Source organism: Pelobates fuscus, chromosome 1 (genome assembly GCF_036172605.1).
Source record: "Pelobates fuscus isolate aPelFus1 chromosome 1, aPelFus1.pri, whole genome shotgun sequence".
Taxonomy (NCBI): Eukaryota; Metazoa; Chordata; class Amphibia; order Anura; family Pelobatidae; genus Pelobates; species Pelobates fuscus.
Window position 1 is genome coordinate 253,385,312 of NC_086317.1, and position 20,512 is coordinate 253,405,823.

General features: G+C 45.4%; 1 protein-coding gene across 1 annotated transcript in view; it reads left to right on the plus strand.

Annotated features, from left to right (window-relative positions):
- Positions 1–19,625: 19,625 nt before the first annotated feature.
- Positions 19,626–20,512, plus strand: part of CLIC4 (chloride intracellular channel 4) — a 57,587-nt gene continuing 56,700 nt past the window's right edge. The window contains exon 1 of the mRNA XM_063456539.1: positions 19,626–20,095. Coding sequence (XP_063312609.1) covers positions 20,027–20,095 — 69 coding nt within the window. The 5' untranslated portion in view covers positions 19,626–20,026. The remainder of the gene's footprint in view (positions 20,096–20,512) is intronic.

Sequence of the window (20,512 nt, forward strand, 5' to 3'; positions counted from 1 at the left end):
GTTGGAAGAGCTAGACGATACGCAACTGGGTTAATGCGAGTTAGCACCCTGTAAGGTCCAATATAACGAGGAGCGAACTTCATGGAAGGCACTTTTAAACGGATGTTTCTTGTACTCAACCATACTCTATCACCTGGAACAAATACCGGAGCCGCCCTTCTACGTTTATCAGCGTGTTTCTTAACCAGCATAGAATTGTGCAGAAGAATCTGTCGAGTCTGATCCCACAACTTCCTCAAATTGGCAACATGAACATCAACCGACGGCACCCCCTGGGAAGAAGAAGCCGAAGGAAGAATAGATCGATGAAAGCCATAATTCATGAAGAAGGGGCTTGAACGAGTAGAATCACAAACGAGATTGTTGTGTGCAAACTCCGCCCAAGGAATCAAACCAACCCAATCGTCCTGGTGTTCGGAAACAAAACAACGTAAATATTGTTCAATCTTTTGGTTGGTGCGTTCAGCAGCTCCGTTAGACTGAGGATGATAGGCAGAAGAGAAATTCAATTTGATACCCAGTTGAGAGCAGAAGGACCTCCAGAAACGGGAAACAAATTGGGAACCTTTGTCAGAGACAATTTGGGAGGGTATCCCATGTAATCGAAAAATCTCCCTTGCGAATATCTCCGCCAATTCGGGAGAAGACGGGAGTTTAGGCAGCGGAACGAAGTGAGCCATCTTGGTGAATCTGTCAACCACAGTGAGGATAACAGTCTGTTTTTTTAGAGATAGGTAAATCGACAATAAAATCCATAGCCAAACAGGACCATGGCTTCTCTGGAACCTCTAAGGGGTGCAGAAATCCACAGGAAAGGGTATGAGGTTGCTTGGTCTTAGTACAAACCTCACATGCACCGATGAAATCTTTAATATCCTTCCGTAAATCAGGCCACCAGAAGTCCTTAGAGATCAAAGCACATGTCTTGCGAATACCAGGATGTCCAGCCACCTTGCTGTTGTGGAAACATTGCAACAGTTCCAGTTGTAGAACAGGAGGAACGAAACGTCGACTTTCAGGAGTCTGTTTAGGAGCTAGATGTTGCAGTTTAATGATCTCGGCAAGTAACGGAGAGTGAATCCTGAGATTCGTGTTGGCGACAATATTGCATTTCGGAACTATAGAGGAAAGAACCGGTTCAGATATAGTAGAAGGTTCATATTGGCGAGACAAAGCATCGGCTTTGGAGTTCTTAGAACCAGGTCTATAAGTAAGCACATAATTGAAGTGGGTCAGGAATAAGGACCAACGAGCTTGTCTGGCGGACAGTCGCTTAGCTTCCCCAATATAAGACAAGTTCTTGTGATCCGTTAAAATAGTAACAGGATGTAAGGTCCCCTCCAATAAATGTCTCCACTCCTTTAAGGCCATAATGACCGCTAAGAGTTCCCTGTCGCCAATGTCATATCTACTTTCAGGACCAGACAGTTTCTTAGAAAAAAAACCACAAGGGTGTAGTGGTTTATCCACCCCTAACCTTTGCGACAGAACAGCCCCTACGCCTGTCTCAGAGGCATCGACCTCGAGTAGGAACGGCAGAGTCGTATCAGGATGGACTAGAATTGGAGCAGAAGCAAAAAGATCCTTGAGAGTCTTGAAAGCAGCGAGAGCTTCATTAGACCAAGTCTTAGTGTCAGCCCCCTGTCTGGTCATATTGGTAATAGGTGCAATAATAGAAGAGTATCCCTTAATGAAGCGCCTATAATAATTGGAGAAACCAATAAACCTCTGAATAGCCTTGAGTCCCTTAGGCAAAGGCCATTCTAAAATGGACTGGAGTTTGTCAGGGTCCATCTTGAAGCCTTCCCCAGAAATCACGTATCCAAGAAAATCTATCTGAGACTGGTCAAAGCTACATTTCTCCAATTTACAGTATAAGCCATGTTGCAGGAGTTTGTGTACTACCTTTCTGACCTGTCTGTGGTGGGTCTCAATCTCTCTAGAGTGTATCAGTATGTCATCCAGGTATACAATAACACAATCATGTTGAAATTCCCTAAGAACCTCATTAATCAAATCCTGAAATACTGCAGGTGCGTTACAAAGACCAAAAGGCATGACCGTGTATTCATAATGCCCATAACGGGTATTGAACGCTGTCATCCACTCGTGTCCTTGCTGGATTCTCACCAAGTTATATGCCCCTCTGAGGTCCAACTTGGTGAAAATTTTAGAGCCTTTCAGACGATCAAACAGCTCGGTAATCAAGGGAATCGGATAGGCATTTCTGATGGTTCTTATTCAAACCTCGGTAATCAATGCAAGGTCTTAGTGAACCATCCTTCTTTTTAACAAAAAAAAAACCAGCCCCGGCAGGAGAAGAAGATCTCCTAATGAATCCCTTGTCTAGATTCTCCCGAATATACTCCTCTAGAACTGAATTCTCCTTAGTGGATAGGGGGTACACATTGCCCCTCGGAGGCATGGTACCAGGTAGTAAGTTAATTTTACAATCAAAGGTCCTGTGTGGAGGTAGAGTATCAGCATTCTTTTTGTCGAATACTGCTTTTAAGTCTAGGTACAGGGGCGGTATCTGTATCTCTGTAGACTGGGTAGAACTACCTGGTGTGTTAATTACACCCAATGGGGAAACCCTCCGTAAACAATTCTCCTGGCAACCCTGGCCCCATGAGAGTATTTCCCCTAACTCCCAATCAATAATAGGGTTATGTCTTTTTAACCATGGGTAACCCAGGACTATGGGAACAGAAGGGGATGAAATAAGCATAAGCGATAAGTTTTCCTCATGTAAGATACCAACAGTTAAGCTAACTGGGATGGTCTCACGAGAGATAACAGGCTCAAGTAAAGGTCTACCATCTATGGCCTCAACGGCCAAGGGTGTATCCCTTAACTGGGATGGGATAGTGTGTTTAGTAGCAAAGGCTTGATCGATAAAATTCTCAGCAGCACCGGAATCTATCAAAGCCATGGTCCTTAGTACTCCCCTTTCCCAAGTTAAAGAAACCGGTAGCAGAAGCCTGTGATCTTTATAATTATGCGTAGAGGACAAAATAGAAACACCCAAGGCCTGTCCTCTAGAGAAACTTAGGTGCGAGCGTTTCCCGAACGATTAGGACAATTAAGGCGTAGGTGACCTCTGACTCCACAATACATGCATAATCCCTCCCTTCTCGTGTATTGCCTCTCCTCCTCTGAGAGGCGAGTATTGCCTATCTGCATAGGTTCAGGACATAGTGAGGTAGTGGAATCAGAATTTTGAAATGCGGGAGCTAATTTAAATGAAGGTCTAAGGTTCCTCTCTCGAGTGTTCTGTCTCTCTCTTAAACGCTCATCAATACGAGAAATGAATGAAATTAAATCCTCCAAATTTTCAGGAAGCTCTCTAGTAGCAACCTCGTCGAGGATTACATCTGATAGCCCATTCAAAAATACATCTATATATGCCTGCTCGTTCCACTTAACTTCTGCCGCCAAAGACCTAGTGCATAATCCACAAGAGTTCGGTTCTCTTGTCTCAGGCGCAACAGTAATCTAGCTGCATTGACCTTTCTACCAGGAGGATCAAAAGTTCTTCTAAAGGCAGCTACAAAGGCATTATAATTATATACCAAAGGGTTATCATTCTCCCATAATGGGTTGGCCCATCTCAAAGCTTTCTCAATGAGTAAGGTGATAATAAATCCAACCTTCGCCCTATCTGTAGGATAGGAGCGAGGTTGTAATTCAGAGTGGATACTGATCTGGTTAAGGAAACCACGACACTTCTCAGGTGAGCCGCCATAACGTACTGGTGGTGTAATACGAGAGGAGGCACCTACGGTGGCTACCTCTAGGCCTGAGCTCACAGGAGAAATAGAAGTAGTACGCGTCTCCTCTGGTGGGTTATTAGCACGAGACAATAACGCCTGTAGTGCTAGCGCCATCTGATCCATTCTGTGCTCCATGGCTTCAAACCTAGGATCAGAAGGACCAAGCTGACTGTTTGTACTTGCAGGATCCATTGGCCCTGTCGTAATGTCAGGATCGGGACAGGGATCCAACACGCAGAGTACAAACAGGTACAGGATACGTATACCGGACCTTAGAATGGCCGGACTAACGTACGGAGAATATAGAGAATAGTCAAAGACAAGCCGAGGTCGAGGGAACGAGAAGACAGGTAAGCGAGGAACAAGCCGGGTCAAGGGTAACAGAGATAAACAGAGTAAGTCAAACAAGCCGGGTCAGAACCAAAGGGATAACAGAAATACAAGAGCACTGTGTGACTAGGCAGACTAGAACCACGACAGGGCAAAGAGCAAATGGGAGAAACAAGTTTAAATACCCTGGCTCGGAAGGATAGACACGCCTCCGACGAGTCCTGATTAGTCTCTGAAGGATTGAGTGACAGGTCGTTCCGGGTTGGCGCCATGACGTCGGTTTCCGGACGTCATGCTAGAAAAGGAAGTGAGTCCCTCGCGGCCGGCGTTTACGTGACCGGATGGACCGCGAGGAACAGAGGAAACAGTCCGTCCGGACGGATGAACGTCTAAGTCTCTACCTCTCTCGGAGGTAGAGACTTCAGGTACCCTGACAACACTACTGTTACACCAAATATGAGTTGCACTGGTGTGACACTGTGCCCTGGCAGGCCCTGAAACGCATACGTGTGAAGGAAACTGACTGCTATTATATTACAGTCAAAAAAGTTTTTGTGACACCAGACAGTGGTGGCACTGGGCAAGTGGGCACAGTATACGCTGTGAGCCTGACACACACGCTGGCAGGCAAGCAACTGCAATTAGATTACACAGAAAAAAAAGCAGACTGATGTTCTAGCCCTAAAAAGGGCTTTTTGGGGTGCTGTCCTTACAGCAGATATCAGATGAGTCTTTCAGGACTGTAGTGGACACTGAATACACTAGCCTAGCTATCGATTTCCCTATTAAATCAGCAGCAGCTACACTGTCCCTCCTCTCACTAAGAATGCAGCTTCCGGGGGGCGGGGCCTAGCTGTCATGGAGGAAAGACGCACTTCGTGTGAGCTCCCTCAATATCTCACTTTAAGCAGCTATCAACAAGCGAATTTCACCCCAGAAGGGGATGACCCAGCAATGTTGCTCCTACCTAATCCGACCCGACATGCTTAATAGTGGTCAGCAACTCGACAGAGTCTTACTTACCTCCATGTGGCAAATGTGGCCTGGTGCTCACCGGACGGGAGAGGCGGCCGATCTCCCGATCCTGGGATGCCCAAGAGCAAGCAGCTACTTCCCGGCAGGAGCTCCGTTACCCCCCCCCCCCCCTCGGACCGGTAGGGGTTATCCCGGTCCACACCTAAGAGACTGTCTGGAGCTAATGGACACACAGAGCACAGCCACCCAGGCTGACATACTCATCGGCGACTCTCCGAAAATGGCAGCAGCCGCGTGTCCTCCTGGTACCAGCAAAGCATGGCAGGATATTGAGTCTAAGCTGGACAGACTCTTTAATCAATTTTGGAAGCAAATAACAAGCAGGAAGCCCCAACAAGCTCCACCACAGCCCCAACAAGCTCCACCACAGCTAAGCGAAGCAGTCCCCATTAAAATCCACCAACGCAAAAGGCGTCCAAGACGGGACCAGAGTCACAAACAGAAATGCAGAGCCTGCCCCACTGTCAGGGTGGCGGTCCGGTGCCCAGGACCCAGACGCTGCCTGATGTTAAGTGGGAGGAGGTGGATTAGCAGGGTAACCGCACGCCCCCTGGTGTTGAGCACCAGCGTTTGTGCAGCCACATACCAAGACTCTGATTCAGCTTATGCGGATACCAGGAACTAGGAGCTTGGAAATTAAGCAGACCTCCCAGGAGCTGAATAGGGAGGCTCTGCAGCAAGATTGTATCCAGTACTAGAAACAAGGCAAGACTAGAGATAGGCACCAAACATGAAAACAAGACAGAACTAATAGAACCCAGAACCAGAGAAGGATAGTAAGCTAAACCCAGAACATATACACAAGACATGAGGAAAACAAACATAACATGGGCATGGCTAGACAGGACTGTACATGGACTGGGATACAAACTAAAACAAGACAAGATAACATAGGCAAAACAAGAGGAGAATTAACTAAGTACTACATATGGAAATCATGGGGATTTAGTCACACTATATGATCATACATTGCATAAGCCTGCCAACAACGCCAATGTACCCCATATCTGTCAGGTCCTACACTGCCTAATGTATGCTAAAATAACCACAGATTCAGAACACATATATAGCACTTACCTGCAAGAAAGGATAGAAGCAGTGAGCAGCTGCCTGCAGGAACACTGAAACATAATGAAAGATGGAAACAAACGGGTGTGGCAAATAAAACAAACATTTAAATGAATCCAAGAGACTGGGAAATCCAAGGGTGGATTACAGGAATTAACCCAGAAATCCCAGTATAAAGAAAACCAGACATAGAATAGAAAACCAAAAAACCAAGGAAAACTAAACAAGAATTGTAACAAGAGTACTGGATACTAGAAGCCAAGACCAGATATCTCCACAGAACGTGACACCCACGTCAAGCACTCGCCTCCACCTTAAGCCTCCACAATCCTGCACCGGACGTGAAGCACCACCGGGACAGATCCGACCAGCTGACAAAACAAGCTTCCACCACCTCAAGCCGCGAACCCGGCACTCAGCCAGAGACTTGCCTTTGTTGTTCCAGGTATCAGGGACTCCCAGGGTCTGCACCTGGCGCCCAGAAGGGATCAGATGAGCACAAGCAGTAAACAGCAGCCTGCCAAGCATGTCCCACTATAGCCGATCCTCCACACCATGCCTTTGATCACATGAACTGCTCTCTGCACATTAACTAATCGTAAAGTAGCAAGCGTTTAAACATGTCATTATTTCACCTCCTAAAGAGTTTATTGTCGTAGTTCCTTACATGCCTTTACCTTAACCGTATGTTATTCACTAGTCTCATCTCATGGGGCGACTCACACTTGATTTATAACTAGTGGTGGAGCTGCTGATATAAATACACAGTTGATAACGTGCAAGCTACACCCTAAACATGACAGCCATCTTTCACAACAATGTACTGCTATATACTCATACCCTCAGTGCAACTAGCCATGATATACGCACGTTCAGCCTAGCATGCTCAAATATAACACATTTCTGTCTAAAAAAAATAAATAAAAAAATAATAATAATAAAAAAAAAATGCAGCTTCAGAATTAATCTAAATTGGATACTGTTTAGGAGGTGGGAGGGTCTGGGAGGGAGGGTCTGCTGCTGATTGGCTGGAATGTGCAGGGTGACTGTGAGGTACAGGGTCAAAGTTTACTCAATGATGACGAATAGGGGCGGACCGAACATCGCATATGTTCACCGTCCGTGGCGAACGCGAACAAGCTATGTTTGCCAGGAACTATTCACCAGCGAACTATTCGGGACATCTCTATACAGAATATGTGTTAGATAGAAAGATAGATAGATAGATAGATAGATTTGAATCAGAAACAAATTTAAGGTTTATTTATGATGTAATAAATGCATTGATGAATTGTTTTGGCAGGCCTCCCATCCATACCAATTTCATTGGGACATTTAGATTTTTGGGTCCTGTCCCGCTACTTTGTTCCTTGGCATCTCACATTTTGATACACCAGGGAACTGTCCCCAGCAAGTATAGTGGAAGTGCATCATTACATGCTATTAGTCACACTTTACTCAGGGCATTAGGACCCTGCAGAGAACACTGAAACAAGACTCTCTGCATGGGCCACTTTTGATTGACAGGTAGCTTGATGTGCATTCATGCCTGGCTGACCTGCCAATTCTATAGGTGAACCATAGTGACCTGTGTTTTGGCCATGATTTGCAAGCATAATCAGCACAAACACTTCCAAACACTTATTCAGTATAAGGTGCTCACTCATTAATTTATAGTGTGTACCATTCATTACACTTTGTTTATGAGTTGGTTGCAACAAAGGTTGCACTATAGGTATTTGTTCAACACTTTTTGGCAGTGTTAATTTCCTTTACTAAAACATTGATAGTTGTTATCAACTACCTAAGTGTACTGAACTATACAAGATTGGCCTATTTTTAATATTTTTGGACAAGCTTTTCAAATTATTAAATCATTTTTGGATAAACGTAAAAAAATATTTAAAAGAGATACTCCAATCATTATAACCACCACGATAATTTCATATCTCAATTCGTTAAGCATGTGCATGGAGAAAAATTTCTGTTCGGTTCGGCATTCCGAAATCCGGGACTTCGGCAATTCGGGACTTCGGCACTTTGGTTTTGTTCGGCACTTCGACACTTCGGAACATCGGCAACTTCGGCACTTCGACACTTCGGAACTTCGGAATTTAGGAACTTCGGCATTTCGGAATTTCGGGACTTCTCTTGCAGCCGCTTAGTAGATAACTCACTAATTCCCACGGTATTAGGGAGTTATCTACCAAAAGGCTGAAAGACCTAAATTGGTCTTTCAGACAAATTTACTAATACTAAGTAAAGATTACTTAGTATTAGTAAATTTTGTCACTACTCGCTATACCGCGGTTACACCGCGTGGGCCAGTTAGGGATAACATTAAATAAAGAGGACTTGGGAACAATTATATATCACTAGGCAACAATGTGCAAACCCAGTCTGCCATTGCAAAAGATAGTAAGGTGCTTTCATGTGTAAAAAGGGATATTGATTCACGCTCTGCATTAGGACATTAAGCATCAGTGACAATCGCATAGGAAAGCATTAAGGCTTTATCCCTTTAAACACAAGTATAAACAAAACCAGTCTTGATATAAAAAACTCTATAAAAAGATCAGTTTAAAACTGGCCATCAGATTTCCTCAATAGGGATACCTCACCATCCTTTCCTAAAAGGGAACCTTTACTTCTCTGGCATATTTATATATATAATTACATCATAATCCAATTTAGACAAAACAAAGCCAGGGCAAACATAGCAAACAAACAGGAGAAATAGGAACATTATTTAATTTTTCCTCTTGTCACTATTGTTTCCCTATACTGACTTCCAGGTGCAAAGGAAATAGTTTATAACAATGACTGACAGGGATCTAAAATGGAATGACCCAGTTGCCAGATAAGGAGGTGAGGATTTCTATATTTAAAGCGCCACTGTCATGCCGAACTTACCTTTCCTCAATCTCTTCCTCTTCTCCCCCTCTCTCAGGATCTGTTCTCCGTTTCTTCCTGTCTGCTATAGTTTTCTTTAAAATCATAAGACAAAGTAGGGACTCTTTGCCTTATGGAGGATTCCTCCGCTTGACCAGCTCTGACCAGTGGAGGAGCAAAGTGTGCTTCATTTCCGCTGGTCAGAGCAATTTTTCCATGATCCTTACCTTTCCTCCCTGTTCCCACGATGCATTCCTGTCATTTTAGTCGAAACTGCCGAATTGCGTTCTAACTGAATGAGAACAGTATGTTCGTTTCTTTCAGAACGCAAATCGGCACTTTGTTCGGATCGCAATTTCATTAGAATGAATGAAACTCCGATCTTATTCGTGCTGTGACTGCATCTTGCAGCCGCTTAGTAGATAACTCCCTAATTCCGACGGTATTAGGGAGCTATCTACTAAAAGGCTGAAAGACCTAAATTGGTCTTTCAGCCACATTTACTAATACTAAGTAAAGATTACTTAGTATTAGTAAATTATGCCCCTACTCGCTATACCGCGAGTAGGGGCATGTCTAGCAAACAGTGAGCAGCCTGTGGCCCTAAAGTAAAATAAGGGGGCCCTAAAGTAAAATAAGGGGGGAGACCCACTGTCCTCTCCCCCGGCCCCCACCCCTGCCTGTTGGGTGGGGGCCATAATGATAATGAGGGGGGGGACCTACTCTTCTCCGCCCCCGGCCCCCACCCCTGGGTGGCGGGTGGGGGCCATAACGGTAATGAACAGGGGGGACCTACTATCTTCCCCACCCGGCCCCCACCCCTGCGCAGTGGGTGGGGGCCATAAATAACAATGGGGGGAACTACTGTCCTCCCCTCTCCGGCCCCCACCCCTGGGCGGCGGGTGGGGGCCATAATGATAATGAGGGGGGGACCTACTGTCCTCCCCCCCGGCCCCCACCCCTGGGCGGCAGGTGGGGGCCATAATTATAATGAGGGGGGGATCTATTGTCCTTCCCCCCCGGCCCCCACCCCTGGGCGGCCGGTGGGGGCCATAATGATAATGAAGGGGGGGACCGACTGTCGTTCCCCCCAGCCCCCACCCCTGGGCGGCGGGTGGGGGCCATAAAAATAACGAGGGGGGGACCTACTGTCCTCCCCCTCTCCGGCCGCCACCCCTGGGCGGCGGGTGGGGGACATAATGATAATGAGGGGGGGGGACCTACTGTCCTCCCCCCGGCTCCCACCCCTGGGCGGCGGGTGGGGGCCATAATGATAATGAGGTGGGGGGACCTACAGTCCTCCCCCCCGGCCCCCACCCCTGTGCGGTGGGTGGGGGCCCTAAATCAAATAACCCCCCCTCCATCAAAGGTGACTAGGGGTCCCCAAGCCCCTAGTCACCCACCCAAATAAAAAAGGCCCTACCTACCCCCCTCACCCTAAAAAATAGTGAGGGGGAAATAAAATTACTACCCTGTAAATTAAACTACCCATTCAACTTACCATTATACCCGTCGAACTTAAAATAAAATTAGAAACCCGAGCGCAAAAACAAAAACCTGACGAAAAAGAAAAAACCAGAGCGCAAAAAAAAAATCCATCTTCACCCATGGAGGGCTCCGCGCAGACTGAGCTCCGCAGGGCGGGGGAAGGCCTATAAAGCCTTGCCCCGCCCTGCAATTAGGCTAAGAACACTCTGATTGGTGGGTTTAAGCCAATCAGAGTGCTCTTTGTCATTTTACACAGTGTGGGAAAGTTCTTTGGAACTTTCCCATGCTGTGTAAAATGACACAGAGCACTGTGATTGGATGGCTTGAAATCAATCCAATCAGAGTGCTCTGTGTCATTTTACATAGCATGGGAAAATTCCCAGGGGTGGGGGCGGGGGAGGGGAGGACAGTAGGTGTCTCCCCCCCTTATTATCATTATGGCCCCCACCCGCCGCCCAGGGGTGGGGGACGGAGAGGGGGAGGACAGTAGGTCCCCCCCTCGTTATCTTTATGGCCCCCCACCCGCCGCCCAGGGGTGGGGGCCGGAGAGGGGGAGGACAGTAGGTCCCCCCCCTCGTTATCTTTATGGCCCCCACCCGCCACCCAGGGGTGGGGGCCGGTGGGGGAGGACAGTAGGTGTCCCCCCCTTCATTATCATTATGGCCCCCACCCGCCGCCCAGGGGTGGGGGCCGAGGGGAGGACAGTAGATACCCCCCCATTATCATTATGGCCCGCACCCACCGCCCATGGTTGGGGGCCGGGGGGGAGGACAGTAGGTCCCCCCCTTCATTATGGCCCCCACCCACTGCACAGGGGTGGGGGCCTGGGGGGGAGGACAGTTGGTCCCCCCCATTATCATTATGGCCCCCACCTACCGCTCAGGGGTGGGGGCCGGGGGGGGAGGACAGTAGGTCCCCGTCCCCCCATTGTAATTTATGGCCCCCACCCGCCGCGCAGGGTTGGGGGCCGGATAGTAGTTTTGTTTTTTTTTACAGTGAGCAGCCACAGGCTGCTCACTGTTTAGTAGACATGCCCCTACTCGCGGTCATATTGACCCCCATAGAGTGAGGGGGGACCTGGGGGGCTTATGAAGTGGTGGGGAGCACTGCTCCCTGCCGCTTCTATTTTTACATATTACAAGGAGGGAGCTGCACGCCGGTAGTTCCCTCCTTGTAATAAACCGAACAAACAAACGAACACTGATACTCAGTGTTAGTTTGTTCGTCTGATTTTTCTATTCATTCATTCATCTGTCTGACGAATGAATGAATAGATTAAATTCCCGTTCGCATGTCCAGGTGTTTAACCAGGCATGTGCGGGAATCTCAGCGCTATCTAGTGTGGGCAGATGACGTGTCCCACAGGGACTTCACCTACCCACACAAAGATGGCGGCGCCCTGAATAAAGATCGGGGCAGAAAATAAAGATTACTAAATAGGTAATCTGGGGGTCTTAGGGGCATTTAGGGGTGACTAAGGGGTCAATTGGATGTAGTGGAGGCGGGAGGGGGGTTAAAAAAAACAGGATTCGGCATGACAGTGCCGCTTTAATATTATTTTTCTCACCTCTAACCTAAATATAGGGACAAGTAAGCATAATACGAAACATTATGGGAGGTTACAGTTCCCATTTAACTTCTCATGAGGGAGATTACCTAATTTAGGGAGGGACAAATTGAGGGTGTGGCTAGACGCCATGATGGTGTTAGTAATGAATGGGATATGTTATCCGACATTGCCCCCATTGTGGAATAGATAGCCTGGGTGACCGATCTGGTCATTGTAGCGTCCAGGAGCGAATGGAACTCCTCTGAGTTCAGTTGCTCCATTGAAGCTACCTCTTCCCCTTGAAGGGACTGGGGTCTAGGCTCAGTGGCTAGTTGGGTCTAGTGACACCCTCAGCCATAGTGGGGATAGCACCTAGATAGTCCTCAGGGGTCTGCATGCTGGGCACTAACATGGTTTAAGTGGCAGAGCAAGACTACACAGCAAAGCTATAGGTGATAACAGTGAAATACAGTTCTGCCTGTCAATCTACCAGTGTCTGATCACACACTGCAGTGACAGGTAAGAATAGGCAAGGCAAGGCACAAGAACAAACTGAGCTGTCAGCTTACCGAGTGTTCCTTCAGGAATGGCCTCTGGGGCGCACTGGCAAGCTGACAGGCAGGTGTAAGGACTCGCTTTTCCTCAGCGAGCGGCACCCAATTGCGAAATGGGCCCAGACGGAACAAGCAGTTCCAGAGAAGATGCCCTGTGCCCGGGTGGCCTGGCACCGCGACCAGAACGCGTGAGGGTAATAAACTACCCAAAGATATGCAGGGAAAGGAGGGTTAGCCGTCCTGGTAAGCGGGAAAACGGGAGGGTTGTTTATTTTTTCTATGAGTACCTGAGCTTTCTTTGCTGCTGAGGAATAAAAAAAAGAAAGAGATAAGCCTAATACTCGCCTCCGTGTCCTTTAATAAAATCATACATATCATACATTTTCTGTAGACGAAATTGTCAATCCTAATGTCCCAATGTAAATAATTTCTGCATCTCCCTTCACAGTTGCTGTGAGGAACTCAACAAACAAAATTTGGACTTAAGATGTCTGAAGACCATAATTAGAGTGTAACGGGTGGGTGTAAATTATTGGAAAGAATTATTAAAGAGAGGTTATGTAACAGGATTGGTAATTGTAAATAAATTGGAGGTGAATTTCAAGGTATGTGAAAATGTAAATTAATGTAAATGGGTATTGGGGTGTGAATGAAGTGGGTGTTGAGATTGGGACACAAAGAGTTAAGGATTTCATAGAACAGGAGTACTTACAGTGACATGGCTACAGAACATAAAAGGAGATGTTGGCTGCAGTAGTCATGCAGGCCTTTAGACTTCCCACAGCAATATGCAAAAACACTGCCCTAAACTAAGGTCACACCACCATATGCATACATGTATTGACTGCATGCTTGGGAGCCATTTTTATTGGTTTATGGCAGGAGGAGTTTCTGTGGGGCTGGAAGTTAACGATGCTATATTCTAAAGCAGTTGTCTGTTACTCTGGCCTGTTATCAGGGGCTGCCTGCTTTTTTAACAGCAGGCAACTGCAATGAAAAGAAGCACAGACTGCTGAACTCACCAGTAAAACTATAATAGTGACAGATTTACACAAATGCATTGCTTGTGGGGGGTTTGCGGGTTGTAGCCCTCAGTGTGGGGTTCATTAGTCCCGTATCTCTACAGATGGATACTAGTATGTTATTTTTTTTATTTACTTCTTTATTTTTCGTTGCAAAACATTGAGCATATGCATTTGTGTTGCCACAACAGCAAAGACATACATTTCAACAAGATAACATAGTAGATTTAAGGCATAGAGAAAATACATTTTAGACATTTATTTTTTTTGACCGGTCTGGTAGGTTGTAACGAAAAGTGAGACAGTGATAGTTAAGAGTGTATAAGACTCGGCTATGGCGAACAATGCAACTGAAACCTGTTATCGGTGAGGCAAATTGTGCGGTAGGCCTAGCGGGGGTAGCCTCAGTACGTATGAGTAGCTATTCCTCTTAGGGAAACCTGAGGTTAAACCTTTTCAGCACATGGCCATGTACCTCCTTGGATGCTAAGTATATAGGTATAGGTTGTCTAGGGGGACTGTAGATAAGATTTGCGTTGCGTTGCGGCTAGCGGTTGAAAACCTAGTTGTGAGTGGGATAGATAAAGATGCTATATGCAGTCGATATTTAAAGCACATCTAATATAGGTCTGTGGGGATTGGAGCTTGGGTGAGTAGGTGTGGCCGAACAGAACTGGTTGGCTGGTATTGCAGGGGTGGTATTGCAGTTATCTGCACGGTGCAGTTTTTGAGAACGGATAAGCTCCATTGGACATAGTGCCCCTAAGCCATGGGGCCATGGGTGGGGTAGATATACTAGTATTTTTTATGCTTTCATTTTACATCAGGCAGCTGATTCTCAAAATAGTTGTATCCTAAAAAAAAAAAAACACTACTATATTGCTCTACAGGCTACTAAAGAGAGGGGTGGTTTTACCAAGGTGACAGTCAAGAAGGGAGTGCTAGCCACTGAACCACTTCTCCTTTGCTTAAGTAGTGCAATATAGCGTGTTCTTGTTTCAAACTATTTTTTCATTGACATCTTGGCCCATATAGTTGTCAGGGTTTCACACAGAGGCAGAGATATGACTCCAAGGTTGTAACCTTATAGGACCACTATAGTGCCAGGAAAACAAACTCGCTTTCCTGGCACTATGTAGTCCTTAGATCCCCCCCACCCTCATGGCCCCGCTCCCGCTGGGCTGAAGGGGCTAGAGGGGTTAAAACCCCTTTAGCCACTTATCTTTCTCCAGCACCGGGCTCCCTCGGTGCTGGGGAACTCTCCCCCTCCTGCCGAGGTCAGCGCCGAATGCGCATGTGTGGCAAGAGCAGCGTGCTCATTTAAACCGCCCATAGGAAAGCATTACTCAATGCTTTCGTATGGACGTCAGCGCCTTTTGCGGAAGCGGAAGCGGCCTCTAGTGGCTGTCAGTGGCATGTCAGTTTCTCTGAAACTGCTATGTTTTCAGCTGCAGGGTTTTAACTAGAGGGACCTGGCACCCAGACCACTTCATTGAGCTAAAGTGGTTTGGGTGCCTATAGTGGTCCTTTAAGGCAGGGGTCACTGAGTTTTGCTATTTTCTAAAACTCACTGTTTTCTGTAAGCTAGCAACTCCTCAGGATGTCCACATTTGGAAGCTATGGTATGATATGGTGCACCTGCCTTGGCTGACTCCTGATTGGGACATAAACAACCCCAAGATTTTGACTCTTTACACTTAGCTGAGGTATGTTTTAAATGTACTGATTAGCAACAGCAGCCAGTATACATTTAGAAAGTGGCAGGGAAACAAGTCTGTAACTACAACTTAACATCTCCTATTATACATTAGGGGGCGCCAATATAAGTTTTCTCAGTTGGGAATTATGAGTCACAAAAAGATTTGTGCATGGAACAAAAATATGGTCAGACTGAATTGATTTTGCCCCTCACCCACACACAATTTTTGGTTCAGATCGCTGGATTTTGGCTGTGCAAATGATTTGGGAAACCTGTTACAAAAGAAGCAAAGGGTGCAAAAACGAGTTTATCACAGCACTTGTCATGGAGCCCTGCACTTACCTTCTCTAGCACACCTGTGGCATCCTGGGATTTGGTCCGCCTGGGCTGCCACTCCAGCGATGCTCCCTGTGGCCAGGTCCACCTTTGGTGTTGGACTCCGTGATGGTCCCACAGTGGCAAAGTTGCAGGCGCCATGTGGGCACCTCCGTGGTGTGTTGTGCCTCTTAAGATGGAGTATGAGATGCTGGAATAGCAGGTAGGAGGAGCCCTGATGCAACAAATATGGCATCAGGTTCTGACACCTCCTTTATTGCTATTAGGGGCTACGTCTACAAGCAGGTGGGGGGAAGATAACCTGATTAGCTCTCCCTATAAATACCTAAGCACTGCACTTGGTCATTGCTTGGTTGTTCTGATGCTTGCTCCAGTCTCAGAGCATCCTGTTTTACAATTCTTGTTTTTGGTTCCTGATCCTGGTTCTTGTTCCTAATTCTTGATCCTTTATCCTGATCCTTGCGCTTGATACTTGTTCCTGGTTCCTGATTCATGTTCCAGGTTTCTGGTTTGTTATTACCGGGGAAAACTTCTCGGCTTCTGACTTTTCATTTTAACCCTTTGACCTCTTCTTGTCTCTGACCTTTGGCCTCTGGCATCCTGCCCCCTATTCATGGATTTCTTGGCTCCTGACCTTTGGCTTGACCCTTGAATTCGCTCCTTTACTGCCAGCACCTGACCATCATACTCCTGACACTGCTTTTGTCTGGTCCTTTCTGACTCAATCCCTCCTGTAAATAAAGCCACCCATGCCCTCAGAGATCACCCAGGTCCGCGTATCACTCTCAGGCAACCTGGGAAGGTCTAGTCTACAAGGGAGTTCCTCTCAAAGCAAACCAAACTGTAGGTTGTTACAGTACTGGAAAATATATACATAATATTTATATGTATATATAATTTGCAGTACATATCATTTTTGTGCCCTTTTACTAAAGCTAATCAGGTCAGAATTCGTTGACAGAATTCTGACCTGATTAGCTTTAGTAAAAGCGCACAAAAATAAGGATTCTGTCAATGAATTCTGACCAAATTGAATGTTATTTTACCATTCCGATTCGTTTCACATTCAATCAATATTCTGATTTTGAATGCTTGGTTACTTTTGAGTATTTGGTTGTGTATTTAAGTGTTTGGTTTGGTGATACCTGTTTTTTTTTTTGTTTTTAATATTCTTTATTTTACACTCAATAAAACATAGCAAGTGTACATCCACTTTGGGCGTGCCCAAAAGTCAACATTAATACAATTCTCAAAAACATAATGCATGTCAACAAATACAATACATGCCCATTCATTAAAATACCTTCGATACTTGCTGTCCATTGAGGATTTTTATAATAAAGGACAGGACCTTTTTTTTTTTTAAAAAATTATTATTTATTTGTTTGATTTAGTGGCTGTCCCCTAACCATCAGTTCAAGTTGTGGACAACACGTGGACAAACTGCAAGCTTTTTCAAACTGAATGCCGGAGTCTAGTTACCAATGGTACGATTTTGCTACTCACTAATGTTAGCGACAGACCAATTTTTAAACAAATGGCTTGTTGGTAAAACAACATATCAAAGAAGCTCCTAGCAAACCATGAGCAAAAGTCATTGTGGGTTACATGTCGTAATGCATGTAATATAAATGATCCAGGTCTGTGGTCAAAAGCAAGAAAGCACGGGTAGTCGGGGAGAATTGAGTCTTTCCCAGCCTGTGTTACTATAGCGCTATGATTAATCAGTCCTTTTTACCGTAACAGTCATTCTTCATTTTTATATTTATTATTTTTAGCTTCAACACATGAGAATTGCTAAGCCTTTCCAAACAGACATTATGTCATAAACGATGACATCATCGTTCTGAAATTGTTTCCAAATAAGCATGAAAAAGTCTTAGTTCAACAGCCAGCTTTTGCAATATACTTTGCAGAAGGCAGTAGTATTGGCTTTTAAACCAGACTCCCTTCAGCATTCACCCTTACTAGTCATTAACAGAGTTTCAACTCAGCTTCTGCAGACGATGTTTTGAAAGCGCAGAGTATTTGTTTTTTTTTATTTATATGGGACAATGACAAGCTCCATTTTCCTGGACAGAGCTGATCAAATTAGGTAGATATTGTAGACCCCACTTATTGAAGATTGCCAAAAGAAAAAGGAGAAAGTAAATTTAACACTGTGAAAACATACCACAAATGATTCCACAAATTGAAAATATTGATATTTTTTGGGTTGGAGAGGGGTTGGAGATATTGAGGAAGGGGGGAGGTTGGCAAGTGGGGGAGAGATATGGATGAAAGGGGGAGGTTGGCAAAGGGAGAGAGATATGGATGAAAGGGGGGAGGTTGGCAAGAGGATGAAAGATATGGATGAAATGGGGGAGGTTGGCAAGGAGGGGAGAGATATGGATCAAAGGGGGTAAGTTTGCAAAGGGGGGGAGAGATATGGATGAAAAGGGAGGTTGGCAAGGGGAGAGAGATATAGATGAAAGGGGGGAGGTTGGCAAGATGAGAGAGGTATGGATGAAGGGGGGTGATGGCAAGAGGGGGAAAGATATGGATGGAATGGGGGAGGTTGGCAAGGGGGGGAGAGATATGGATGAAAGGGGGGGTTGGCAAAGGGGGAGAGATATGGATGAAAGGGGAGGTTGGCAAGGGGGGAGAGATATGGATGAAGGGGGAGGCTGGCAAGGGGGGGGGGGAGAGATATGGAGGAAAGGGGCCAGGGGTAGGCAATCAGTGGCATTCCAGATGTTGTGGACTACTGATGCTTTGCCAGCAAAATGGCTGTAAACCCCACATCTGGAGTGCCGAAAGCTGCCTAACACAGCATTAGATATACAAATAAGAGCATAATTCACTTTTACGAAAGCAAATATACATGAATACAGCCAACACTTTTCACACAGATACACATGACAAATACAATAATACACAGGGATTTATTGACTAAACACCAGGTTCTTTTGGTTAAAATAACTGAATTGGAAGCATTTTCAAACACACCTGTTTTTTCCAGTTGCTTTGTCCTAAAAATTTCCATTCCCTTGTCAACACACTTTTAGTTTAGTGCATAAACTTTGCATGTACACATACTAAACATCAAGACAGGCAATGCCTATGCTTGAGTGGAGATGCCGAATTCTGTCAGTCCATTATTTTTTAGTTGGATAAAATGACTACATACATTCTTAATGCAAACCTCTAGGCATATAAACCACTACATCTTGATGTAGTGGTTTTGGTGCAATGATGCTGTCCCTTTTCTCTGGTTACGTAAACCATTTGAAATTTGCTCAGCATGATGGTACCAAACGCTGCTAATGCTTTTTTTTTTTTAAAGCCATGGAATTTAAAGAGCATAGCAATTTGCTAATGTGGCCTATTTCCCCAATGTTTTCTATAGTGTCATTAGACTTGTCCCAGTATTGGAATAAAAGTAAGTATTTTGGGGGGCATATATTTATAAGGGGAGGGGGAGGGGCAGTATTTTAAACAAAAGGAACACACACAAATTAAAAATTCTAACGATGAAGGGACACTAACTTTCAAAATAAATATTTTACTAATGTTTAGGTTCAGACCCTCCTCCCCTTTTATAAATGATTTTAGAACCTGACACCTAACAGTGGAGTTCAGTTACCATATTTAATTTTATTTCTGTAAATTAGTATTTGAATACTGTACACCGCAAAGTTGCTTTAAAACAAACACGTTGCAAGCTTACCAATGCTATATCCATGTAACTTTGTGAATACCTTATTTGAGGGGCGTTTTAGTTAATAATTGTTTTGACTTTTGAGGCTACAGGCTGAAATGGTTAATCATTCAGTTGCTTGCTAGCTGCCCCTCCCTCCTCTGCTCTCCTCCTCCCTCCTCTCTGTAAAGTCCCGTTAGACAGAGCCTGGGGTTCAGTACTGGGAGAGACCTATTCACTATAAGGTGCACTCCTAACAAAGAGAACCGTCTGCTATTTAGAGAAGGGATAAGATAAGGAGGACTCTACCGAGGCTGGAACAGTGTTGGAAGCAGTGGATTGAAAGAGAAAGAAAACAATAAACCACTGGATGGAAGTGTAAGGCTGGAAGGAGCAAGTTCCACTAATCTAAAGTGTGCTGGCTGGGAAAATAAAAAGAGAGGGGGATCAGGGAGTTGGCATCAAGGGAAAAAAAATACAACCAAACAAGGAGAAGGAGTAAGAGGAAAACCAAGGGGGAGGGCGTGAGGGGGAAGCATCCCAGAAGGAGAGAAGTTGGCTGTGATACATTGTAGCAGCAACGGTTACTGGGAGAAGCAGCATGTCTCTGTCTGTGCAACATAATGGAGTTCTAGAGGACAAAGACAACCTAATCGAGCTCTTTGTAAAGGTGGGTGAATCCTGTCCCTGTGTGCTGACATTCAGCCTTTATTTATTCATTTTCCCGGATTATATCTGGGGTTCCTGGTCCCTTCAGAAGCACGTGTGGTATTCAGTAGGAACCTGCAATAGCATGCTATATTGGACTCAAACACTGATTACATTGTATTACTCTCTGGCATGGGCGGCTAAGCCTGTTACTACAATAAAGTCAACTCTATGACCCTTGATAGGGGGGTTATGTTACTTTTCATATATGGTCTTGGCTGTGTACATCTGATGAGTGCTGTTGAGGTGGTGCTTGCTTATTCTAGAGGTACCACAGACTTCCACGATGCTGGAGCGTTATGTTGCAATTCTATAAGGGTCATTTTTGTATTGCAGGACATCCATATGGTTATTCATTAACCTGAGAGAATTCAAAGCG